The sequence below is a fragment of the Ambystoma mexicanum genome, chromosome 5p (genome assembly GCF_040938575.1).
Source record: "Ambystoma mexicanum isolate Mex_15411 chromosome 5p, UKY_AmexF1_1, whole genome shotgun sequence".
Taxonomy (NCBI): Eukaryota; Metazoa; Chordata; class Amphibia; order Caudata; family Ambystomatidae; genus Ambystoma; species Ambystoma mexicanum.
In genome coordinates this window covers 412,935,831-412,948,141 of record NC_090930.1, presented here as the reverse complement: position 1 = coordinate 412,948,141, position 12,311 = coordinate 412,935,831, and the positions used below count along the sequence as shown (strand labels likewise).

General features: G+C 48.4%; 1 protein-coding gene across 1 annotated transcript; it reads right to left on the bottom strand.

Moving 5' to 3' along the window:
• Positions 1-9,066: 9,066 nt before the first annotated feature.
• LOC138480539 (protein LDOC1-like) lies at positions 9,067-9,576 on the bottom strand. Its single transcript, XM_069612287.1, has one exon. The coding sequence runs from the start codon at positions 9,574-9,576 to the stop codon at positions 9,067-9,069; it is 510 nt and encodes a 169-aa protein (XP_069468388.1).
• Positions 9,577-12,311: the final 2,735 nt, after the last annotated feature.

Below are 12,311 nucleotides of genomic sequence, written 5' to 3'. Positions count from 1 at the left end.
ATAATGAAGTAATCTGGTGTACAATTTGAGAGAACCTGGGAATAAAACGGCGGTAAAAGTTTGCAAAGTACAACATACTCTGGACTCCTTTAATTGACTTTGGTGCTGGCCAGTTGAGGACAGCATCGACCTTGTGAACATCCATTTGTATGCCTTTAGGTGAAAGGATGAAGCCCAGGAACTCTACTTCCATAACATGGAACGAGCACTTTGCCAGCTTGGCGTAGAGATGGTGTTGACAGAGCTTGGCCAGAAGTGCCCGTACGTGCCCAACGTGATCTTGTTCGGATGCCGAATACACCAGGATGTCATCGATGTAAACTAAAATGCAGACATCAATTAGCTCTCTCAGAACATCGTTCATGAGGTATTGGAACGCAGCTGGGGCATTGCACAGGCCGAACGGCATCACTTGATATTCGTATAAGCCGTACTTGGTACGGAACGCCGTTTTCCACTCATCCCCTTCTTTAATGCGCACTAGATGGTAGGCACCTCTAAGATCCAACTTGGTGTAAATCTGAGCTTCTTTGACCTGATCTAATAACTCTGGGATCAGAGGCAGGGGATACCGGTTCTTCATGGTGATTTGGTTCAATGCACGGTAGTCGATGCACGTTCTCAATTCTCCTTCTTTCTTCGGTACGAAGAATAACGGAGCCGCTGCCGAAGACTTCGACGGGGTAATGAAGCCGTTGGCTAGGTATTGTTTCAGGTACTTTTCAGTTGTTGGTTTTCAGGTTCAGTGAGCGTGTAAATTCGCCCACATGGAATTCAGGCACCAGGTAACAGATCGATCTGGCAATCGTAGGGCCTGTGGGGTGGCAAGGTGTTTGCTTGCTCTATTGGAAAACATCTTGAAAGTCCTGGTATTGCATTGTAGAGTAGGGACCCCCCTAGGATGCTTACAATACCCTCTTGAACGGAAGAACTAGCATGCTTCCCTTTCCGTCCTGTTGGATAGTAAGTGTGCGTGCAGCCATGGGCGAAGACCAATTCGCGAGCACGCCAGTTGATCTGTGGGTTATGTGCGACAAGCCACGGCATCCCCAAGATTAATCGGAATTGCGGTGCTTTAATAAGATCAAAGGTGATGATTTCGCAGTGACCATCTTCACACAGGAGAGTGAGTTCTGTGGTGCATTCGGACACAGGACCCGAGGCGATCTCAGTGCCATCAACAGTGGTTACAGTCTCTGTGGTTGGCTTAGGGCAGACTGATAGCCCCATCTTTGCTGCAAGGTCCTGATCTATATAATTCCCCACTGCTCTGCTATCAATATAAGCTTCCAATGAGTGCATGTTTGATGGCTGCTGGTGGGTGATTAAGATCACGGGTAAAGGAAAATGGAAGGTCTGTAGTTGAATCTCTTCGCTCGACAATTGGACCCCTACAATTGCGGGGCTTGGCAGTTTTCCGACTCCTCACTAGGGGTTTCCTTGTCTGTAGCTCCGACGGTTCTTCTTGGCGGCTTGACAGGACATTCCTTAAGGAAGTGGCCGGCTTTCCCGCAGTACAGGCACAACAGCTGCTCTCTCCTCTTTTGTCGCTCGGCTCTGGTCAAGGGAGGCCTAACCCCTCCTAGTGCATGGGCTCAGTGGCGCCTTCGGATCCCCGCTGGCCTGGATCTTTGGGCCGCACGAACATGGGACGAGAATCCGGTTTGCTACGGTCACTTTTCCTATCTTGCAATCGCCGGTCCACTTGCACCACCAAGCTAATGAACTTGGCACAGCCCCGGGGTGGATCCACCACTTGGGCCAAAACGTCTTTTAGCTCCCCTCGCAAACCCCGGTGGAACAAGGTGGTCCATTTGTCCTCTGGCCAATCTGCTTCGACCACCAGTCTGTTGAAAGTGGCGATGTACGCCAACAGGTTCTGGCTTCCTTGGCGAAGGGACAAAAGTTTGTTATCCAAAGCCTGCCCATGGGAGCGCCGGACGAAGAGCTTTTCCAGCTCCTGCTGAAAACCTCCGAAGTCTTGTAACAGGGGATCATCCTGGCTGATAAACGGCAACGACTAGTCTGCAGTACTTCCACTCAGATAGGATAAAACAAAGGCCACATGCGATTGGTCATTGGGAAATGCCCCAGGTCTGCACAGGAAATGGAGGTGACACTGATTCATGAAGGTCGCGTATCGTCGAGGGTCCCCCGAGAAACGCTCCGGTGGGGCTAATGGCACTGTTCCAGGTAGGTTGATCTGGACCGGATTGCTCGTTGGCGTTGAGGGGTTGATTCTCGGCAACGGGGCCTGCCCGGCCTGCGATTAAAGGAGTTGTCTGCCAAGATCATTTGTTCGTTCTTTAGCCACTATTTGAACCTCTGCACGTAACTGCCCCAACAATTGGGTCAACTGGTCAGTTTCCGAGGTTTCCATACTAGGCGCCCGGGTGGATTATTATGTACGGCTTTACGTTCTGTGACGCTCACCTTGTATCCACAGGGATGCCACTCGACAGGTCTGGACGCATCTGGGAACACTGCACCTTCTCTGGGATTCGTGCTGCCAATGGCCAGTTCTAGAAGACAGGAGGTAGGTTTTAGCTACTACACTTTCCCTCGAGGCCCACCTCCCCGCGCTCCCCTTGCGGTTCCCCTTGGGACTTTTCTCACCTTGGTTTTCGTTAAAGTGCGCTCTCCGTCCTGCCATGCTGGGCAGGGGCGTGTCATCACTGGGCACCATACCGCCGAGTTTCTTCACTGGCGTGTGCCTGTAGTCCAAACCAGCTGCGACTCCACTTTTGAGGTAAGACTTTCGTATTAAGAATGAATGTCTGTAATTGTAGATCCCCCGAATAACCTTCACCTTCTTTCTTGCAGATGCCGAAGGGATGATGGGGAAGTTGAGCTGATGCAGGAGGCTGTGCTCGAGAAGGAAAGGCGCACAAGGCGCGGCGCTATGAGCATCCTTGAAAGTTGGCTAACCGGCGCTGTTGTTCCTTGCAGGTCGCGGGAGGAATCCTGGAAGATGGTGGTCGAAGGAACCCGACGCCTGATGGACGATGTTCGAGATGCGGGGACTTCCAGCAGAACTTGGTAAGTAAGCTTACTTAATGTCTTATTCTCGTCCTTCTTCCCAGAGATGTTGTTGGAGAAAGGTAGCGAAGATCCAGGAAGACTCCGGATGGGTGGCAGAGCTGGAAACTGGGCAGGTAAGGATGTTCTTCTTCTTCTCTCGCCCGTACAGGCCAAGATGCTGAGCAGGACCCGGTGAACGTCACGCTGCAAGAGCAGAATAACGCGAAGCAGGTGCCTCGGGTCGGGCGTGGTTTAAATACCCAGCAGGTATCCCAGGTACCTTCGGGGCAGGCCCCGCCCTGGATGCTAGATTGCTTGTTGCAGTTCCCCATTGATCCTAGTGGGGGCAGCCATGTTAGTCCATCGCCCATTGGAATCCACACCTGCCATGTGAGTCTGATGCCAACTGATTCCAGGGCACCCAAGAGGGGCAGAATTGGGCCCTTCTAACCTTGTTAAAATACTGTGGTGCGGGCCAGGCAGCCCGAGTTCCTTGGCCTGGGGCAAAAGTCGTGACAGTTCTGTGCACAAATGCCACATGATAGCACAAATTGTTTGATATCCTTACGCCATGTTGGCTACCAAAAATGTCTCTTGATCTTGGCTTCGGTTTTTGCAATTCCAGGGTGGCCTTCCACCAACGACTCATGATAATTTGAGATGACCTGTTTCTGAAGTTCCTTACTAGGTAAATAGAGACGCCCTTGGAAATAAGGCAAATGATCAGTAACAGAATGATATCTGCTTTTGGTCGACCAGTCTTGTAAGGCCTCGGAATTGAAGAGATGTGAAATTTCCTTGTAGATGTCATCCAGGGTCAGTGAAGAAGTGATTCCAAGGATTCTCCCCCCTGGGATGATGGGTACAGGATCCGGATTCGAGTATGCTTCTTCCATCCCTAGGCAGGACAGAGCATCAGCCTTGCAGTTTCGGCACCCAGGTCGGTAAGTAATCACAAAATCGTATTCTGCGAAAAATAACGCCCATCGGAGCTGACAAGAGGACTGGGCTTTGGCCGACTTTAAGTATTGTAAATTTCAGTGATCTGAAATCACAGTAATGGTGTGTCTGGCTCCTAGGAGGTAATGTCACCAAGCTTTGAATGCTGCCTTGATGGCCTGAAACTCTTTGTCGGTTACAGCATAGTTCAGTTCAGGTGCTGTGAATTTTCGTGACCAAAAGGCCACCGGGTGAAGTTGACCTGTCTCAGGGTCTTTCTGAGAAAGAACCGCCCCCATCGCCAAACTGGATGCATCGGTTTCTACCACATACGGGAGATCTGGGCGAGGATGTTTTAAGACTGGGGCTGAGGTGAATTTTCTTTTTAAGTCTTGGAAGGCCTTTTCCGCTTCATCCGACCACTGAAAGCGTTTGTTCTTTCGTAATAAAGATGTAATGGGATGCACCAAATGCGAAAAGTCTGGGATGAACCTGCGACAGAAGTTTGCAAATCCAAGCATGCTTTGAACTCCTTTGATTGAAGTTGGAGAGGGCCATTTGAGGATAGCGTCCACCTTCCATGAATCCATACGAACACCACATGGCGTTAGAACGAACCCAAGAAACTCGACCTCTGTAACGTGGAAGAAACATTTTTCTAATTTGGCATACGCTTATGTTGCCGAAGTTTTTCAAGTACGGCACGGACGTGTTTCACATGATCCCGCTCGGAAGCTGAGTACACCAGGATATCGTCAATATATACGACGACACAAACATCGATTAGCTCTTGAAGGACATCGTTCATAAAATATTGAAACGCTGCTGGGGCGTTACAAAGCCCAAAGGGCATCACTTGATATTCGAAAAGCCCATACTTAGTGCGGAAGGCGGTCTTCCATTCGTCCCCTTTTTTAACTCGTACGAGATGGTACGCCCCTCTGAGATCCAACTTATTGTAAATTCGAGCTTCCTTTCCAGCAGTCCAGCAGTTCCGGGATCAGAGGCAGGGGGTACCGATTTTTTACTGTCACTTGGTTTAATGCACGGTAGTCGATACAAGTTCGTAGGTCTCCTTCCTTTTTAGGGACGAAGAATAAGGGCAAGGCCCCCGGAGACTTGGACGGACGAATGAAGCCGTTAGCCAGGTACTGATCTAGGTATTGCTTTAGATGAAGATTTTCGGGTCCCGTGAGGGCCTAAATTCTGCTGCATGGGATCTGAGTACCAGGTATTAGGTCAATCTGGCAATCATATGGTCTATGGGGTGGTAAGGTATTGGCTTGGTCTTTCTCAAAAACATCCTGAAAATCCTGGTACTCCTGGGGTAGCTGATTTACCGGACTTGTGACTGTTGCAATTGTCTTGGTCAGTGATTATTCTGGATAGCAGGTATGAGCACATTTTGAGTAGGTCAACCTCTTATCACGCCAGTCTATGCAAGGATTATGCGTTTCTAACCACGGCATTCCCAGAATCACTTGAAATTGCGGGGCCTTGATTAAGTCAAATACAATGGTCTCTCGATGCCCGTCTTGGCACACCAGCGTCATCTCCTTCGTCGAGTGCATTACAGGACCAGAAGAGATCTCTGTACTGTCCACGGTGGTGACCAAATCAGTTGTTGCCTTTTGGCCAAGAGAAAGACACATCCTTGAAGCAAATGCTTGATCCATATAGTTACCTATGGCTCTGCTGTCAATGTAAGCCCTGACTGCGTGCATACGAGACGGGTGCTGGTGACTAATGAAAATTATTGGTAAGGCTAGATGCAAGGTTTGGGAGTCCTTCTTCTCGCTTGACAAGCGGACCTCTACGCTTATCAGCGACCCCGACTGCCTTCTTGGGTGGCTTCACTGGACAGTCTCGGAAAAAATGGCCGGCTGTCCTGCAATATAAGCACAATTGTTGTTGTCTTCTCTTATCCCTCTCGGATTTAGACAGTGGCCCCCGTACACCTCCAATCTTCATGGTTTCAGATGTGTCTGTGGTCTTGGGGGTGTTGTCTTTCGGATGCACAAACAGTCGATTCTCCAGTCTAGCTCTGTCAGCTTTCCGGTTCTGCAGTCTGTGGTCTAATTGTACCACAAGGTCAATGTATTCCGCACAGTCTTGGAGTGGGCTCACCACTTGAGCCAAGATGTCTTTCAATTCGCCTCTCAGCCTGCGATGAAATAACATAGTCCTTTTGTTGTCTGGCCAACTGGTTTCCACCACTAATCAGTTGAAGGTTGCAATATAAGTTAACAGATCCTGGTTCCCTTGACGAAGAGACAGCAGTTTGTTCTCTAAAGCTTGGTGTAAGAAATGGGGGAGGCACTTTGAGAGGTTATAAGGTAAGTTTATTTCAACGGGGCCCGCTGTGTCCATCCACTCAACATCGCTTCCAACGGTTCAATGGCTCACGCAAACCAAGCTCCGAAAGAATACAAGGAGAATGGTTTGCGTGCCCAAACATTCCAAATACCTATCTCTACACACCTTCCTCCTTAAAGAAATCAAAATAATTTCCAAAAAAATTAATGAAACTAAAATTAACATCACTACTATCAACGTAGAATATAGAATAACCACATATGGTAAAATGTTAAATTAAATTTAACTCCTACACTTGTATCATGATGATACAATTAACCTTAGTCAACACCAAAAGATTAACCATTAAAACACAGATGACACATTCTTCCATTAAGATGTATAGTCTTCCATCCAAACTAGTTAACGATTCTAAACACTGTTCACACATTCTTTCATTATGATGTATAGTCTTTCATCCACACTGGTTTAGACCTGGATATCTGATAACTACCGGAACTGTCCTGGGCACCTCCACCTTGAACACTTTCACCCCCACCTTGAACACTTCCACCCTCTTCATCCCTTTTCCCTTTGCTGTCGTTAGATTCACTTTTTTCCCCTCTCCTATCCATGCCATATGCTTTTGCAATTTTTCCTTTGGACCAGACTTCTCCTCCTTCTAATATAACCACACTCTTCCTTACTGCAGAAATTCTCCTTGGCCCCATAAATTTGCTGTCCAAACAATTGTTCACTAATCTGGGATTCTTTATATACACCATATCTCCTACCTTCCACTCACGCTCCTTCACTTTCTCACGAGCATCAAAACTCAATTTATTTCTCTCCTGGCTCTCCCTGATACATTTCATTATCTGTTCTCTATCCACTTGAACTACTCTTGCAACTCCCAACCACCCTGGACACAATTTAGTTCCTGGTTCCCTTCCCTTGAGAGAAACAAATGGTGATATCTTTGTCACTGAATGCGGAGTAGTGAGATAATTCCACGTCATTATCCTTAACATCTGCCTCCATGGCTGCTTCACCCTCATAGCTAATTGCAACCCTTCTTTCAAAATACGGTTGACTCTCTCCACTAGGCCATTGGCCCTTGGGTGATATAACGCAGTTCTAATATGTCTAATGCCGTAACTGCTGAGAAATTTCTTCATTGCCAATGAGACAAACTGAACCCCATTATCCGAAACAAGTTCAGTGGGCACACCCTCTCTAAAGAAAATTTTCTCTAAAAACGCAATAAGTTCCCTAGCTGTGACCTCTCTTACCACTTCCCATTCAATCCATTTCGTGTGAAAATCCACCAGCACAAATAAAAACCTCAATCCATCTCCCAAACCCATAATGGGTCCCATAATATCTACAGCAACGTTAGACCACGGCTGCTCTGGCACTGTGTTAGAAACTAAAGGAGTTTCCCTTGTAACTTTAGTTTTGTCACTCATTTGACACTCCATGCAGTTCTTCACCCACCTTTCCGCCATCTTGTCTATGCGCGGCCACCAGAAATTCTGGCGTAGTTTTCTCTTCATCGCTCCTTCCCCTGGGTGACCCTCATGAGCCAGTTCCGAAAGAGTCTGCCTGATTGACACCGGAGGTACAACACATCGTCCTCTCCTCAGTCTGCCCTCATGTATGTTCAACTCCTCCTTGACTTCCCACCATATGTCAAAACTCCTATCCAAACTATTCTTATGGGGCCATCCCTTCACCGTCCATTCTTTGATCAACTTGAGCTCTTCATCAGAATCTTCCCCCTGCAACCACTTCTCTTGAGCAACTGCCTCATTAACTTCAGCTACCACCGATTCTTCCATTGTCTCAACCTCCACCACCTCAGTTTCACTTAAAGGCATCCTGGATAGGCAATCTGTCAAGTCTAACAAGGGATGAAGGGTTTCGACCCCCTCTCCCGAACCACAGAAGCCGAATAGATAGACCCTCCCACCGTGGTTGGCACGGGCGTCTGAATTGAAATACACAGATAACCACGTGGCAGCCAATGGGGGGAAGACGGAGTTAGGGAAAGGGGGTGGAATGACAAAGGAAAGATAGGGAACAAACAACATGCATCGCAATACAATTACTTAATCCTAAACCAAGAAATAACCTAGTCTTTCCTACTTGATAATCCTTGTCTTACTTGTCTCCTGAGCGGAGTTTTTAGGGTTCTTAATTACCCTATACCATGTCCATAATTATGACCGTGTTAGTATAACATGTAGCAAACACATAGCAGACAAGAGCGATACAAACTGCATGGCACATACAAGGGAAGCCCCCCTTCATGAAGTCAACATACATATGGCCCCTGACATGGAACATGAGCGAACAAAAGCAATGAACTTAACCCAAGATATCCCTTCAGAATCCTATGGGAGATATGCGGCCAGGGGAGCGCGGCTGAATCTACAGCCCTGCGCGGCTTCGGAAAGCGGCTCCAGCAGCGCTGCCGCTCCACACAGCCCCGGGCCTTACGCTTTCCATGCTGGCGAGGCCTTTGAGGGAGGGGCTCAGGTGGCGCTGCAGCTGCTCTCAGCGAGTCGGCTGATCACTCGCCGCGGATCGTGGACTGTCCGAGTGCCGTGGCGGGCCCCCTCATCTCGTCGCCAATGTAAGAAATGGGGGAGGCACTTTGAGAGGTTATAAGGTAAGTTTATTTCAATGGGGCCCGCCGTGCCCCTCCACTCAACATCGCCTCCAACAGTTCAATGGCTCACGCGAACCAAGCTCCGAAAGAATACAAGGAGAATGGTTTGCGTGCCCAAACATTCCAAATACATATCTCTACACTTGGCCTTGGGAGTGTCGGGCAAACAGCTTCTCCATATTCTGCTGAAACTCCTGGAAATCTCGGAGAAGGGGGTCGTCTTGATTAACTAGTGTTATGGACCAGTCTGCAGCACTGCCACTGAGGTATGAAAGAACAAAGGCCACCTTTGCTGGATCGTTCGGAAAGGCCCCTGGCCTGCATAGGAAGTGTAGGCGGCACTGGTTCATAAAAACCGCAAACCACTTAGGGTCTCCCACAAAGCGTTCTCGTGGAGCCAAAGGTATGGCTCCTGGAAGGACCACTTGCACTGGATTACTTGACTGAGTTGGGACTGATGCCCCTATTGCGGGTAACGGCATGTGGCCAGCCTGGGCTTGGAGTAATTGTCTAGCTAGGTCATTGGTGTGCTCTTTCACCACGATTAGTTCTCTTCTTAGAGCGTTGGTCTCTTGTCGAGCCGAATGCCCCTCTGCTCTGAGTTCCCCCAAAAGCTGGGCTAGTTGATCAGTCTCTGAGGTTTCCATGGCGCCCAGGTAGAGGTTTGTGTGAAGGCTTTGTGTTCTGTTACGCTCACTTGGTCTCCAAAGGGGCGCCGAACGGAACTGGACGGTCCGATGTTGAATGGCTCCTCGTGTCCCCTCTGAGTCCCTCTTCCATCACGAAAACAGGTTTGCCTAAAAGGTTAAATGAAATGTTACCCAACCGTAAGGAGGAGGGCCAACTCCTGCCTCCCGTGGCCTTCTTGTGCACCCCTCTGCTATGTCTCACCTTAGTGTTATGAATGGCAGACTCTCCATCCAGCGACTGTATGCAGAGGTGCGTAGTAGTTCAAGGATCTAGTTACTTCACTGATCCTGCTGAGTTCCAGACAACTATGACTCAATGGGGTAAGTCTTTATGCCAATGGTATGGATTGCCTTAGAGTTCAAGTTGCCCAAGTCCACTTCTGTGCCTCTTTCTTGCAGATTTCCCCTTGGTGCAAAAAGATGAAGCGGACTTCTTCCCAGGAACGATGTGCTGGATTCCAAGGTAAGTTCACACCAGCGTTATGTGATAAAGTCTTTACATGTGGTATTGTTCTTCTGTGCCACTAACCTGCTGTTCTTTTGTATTCTGCAGGTGCTGTATCTCCGGGACGGAGATCGCGTGGTGATGCCTTGCGGGACTGCTAGGAAATGCAGCCTTCAGGTGAGTAGTAGCGCTGAGTAAGAATTAAATGTCCAATGAGGCCTTTCCCCAATGCGCAGCTGACCTGATGTTTTCTTTGTGTTCAACAGGTGCTGCAACTCCTGAGTGGCGATCGAGTGATGATAGCGATCAGGTGATGGTGCTTCGCTGGATCGCTGGGATGAGCTGCCTCTGGTGAGTATTAGCGTTGCGCAGGATAGCAATGTAGTTTACGTGGTCTGCACGGCTAACCTGATGTCTTTTCCTTTTCAGCTCATCAGAAACGGAAACTCCAGAGCGATCGAGATGGAGCATCAGGTAAGAGCCTTGTTCTGTTTTCTCCTCTCTCTTCTTTCCTTTGCAGGTAGTTCGTGAAGAACTGGACGGGTTTGGCTGAAGACAGGCCTGAAGGTAACAGACACAGTGAGTATTACACTGCAGGAGTGCAGAATAACACGAAGCATGTTCTGTACTGAGGGCGTGGTTTATATAGCTTTCAAGAAGTAGTCCCCAGGTAAAGTAGTTCCTCCAACCACACCCAAGTAAGTAGTTCCTCAGGTAAAATAGTCCCTTCATCCTGCCTCACACTGGTCTGCACGTGGTTCTCTTCCTTTGAAACCTGCCTTACTTGTGATGGCAGCATGAGCCTGGCGCCGTTGAGTCCAGGAAGCCCTTAGGGAATCCTTTGGGGCCTTAAAGGTCCCCATGGGTGCCAGTACCCTGGGCAGGTTGGTCTGTTCCTGATGTCTGGGGGCAAGTACCGTGACAAAAGGGGATTTTTCTCTTAGGTTGGAGGGTATGTTCTTCCAGAGCCCCTGAGAGTTATGCATCTTGTCCTGCTGCAACCTAAAGACAGTGCAGATGTGACAGATTGCAAGAACCTTTTTTAGGTCTCCTGGGCTATAGAGAATGTACTAAAAGAACTAACGGCAACAGTACAAAAACTGCAAGTGAAATTAGCCACTTCTCTGCAAGAATCTGCTTTGATATACCAAAACATGACCGTGTTAAAAGGCACTGTCCACCAGCTCACCAAAAGACCTAGCACCCCCAGTACCTTGTGAAGTTCTGGGAGAAGTTCCAGCTCCTCCACTGGAGCCTCTACTTGCACAGATTCCCGACCAATACTGACCCCAGCCATCCTGCTGGCACCTGCCATCCCCACCGATGCCTCCTAAGTTTGTCAGGGATCCGAAAGAGTTTGGGTCATTTATGACTCAATGTAAAATACATTTCTTGAATTGACCTCAGCTGTACCAATTTGACCAAGCCAAGGTCTCCTTTGTCTTGTTCAACCTAGACAAAAATGCATTAGCATGGGCCACACCATCCATTGAGGGAAATAGTCCTTTATTGACTGATTATGCAGGGTTTACAGCAGTTTTTCAAGCAATCTTAGACTGGCAATACGCCAGTCAATCGATCAGGTCCGAACTGCTGGATTTCTGTCAAGGCAATAGAGATCGCTTGACATATATTTCTCACTTCCAAGGCCTTGTCATCCAGACCGATTGGCCTGAAGATGCCCGTTTAACAATCTTTCAGAAAGGTCTCAAAGAGGAACTTAAAGAAACCCTGAGTCGGGTAGTGGACCTTCCCGCCACATTAGCCGAGTACTTACCATTGGTGAAACGGATCGATCAAAGGTTTAGTGATCGCAGAGGTGAGAGGAAAATAATTGAATACCGCAGGTCCATTCCTCGATGGGAAAAAGATCCTACTCCTACCAGTGAATCTGCGCCTATGCAATTAGGTAGCACTAGAGAGCCCCTTTAATTGGAGGAGAGGGAGAGATGGAGGAAACACAAATTGTGTTATTATTGTGGGGATCCCAGACATCCTGTCTGAACCTGTGCCCAGAGAAACCCCAATCCAACAAGAAATGCTATGACTCGTCCTCAGTAGGGAATGTGAGAGCGAGTCGGTGCTTAACTAATTCCCATCCATGGACGAATCTCGCTATGCCTAGTCAGTCTCCCCATATGTACATACAAGTCGACCTATTCCTAGACCAAGACAGGTGGAGAAAGTCACTGCACTAATAGATAAAAGAGCCACAGGGAACTTTATTGATCCCCAACTCACTCACCAA

Coding starts and splice junctions, on each gene's coding strand:
- LOC138480539 (XM_069612287.1), bottom strand. CDS start 9,576: ATGGAAACCTCAGAGACTGATCAACTAGCCCAGCTTTTGGGGGAACTC.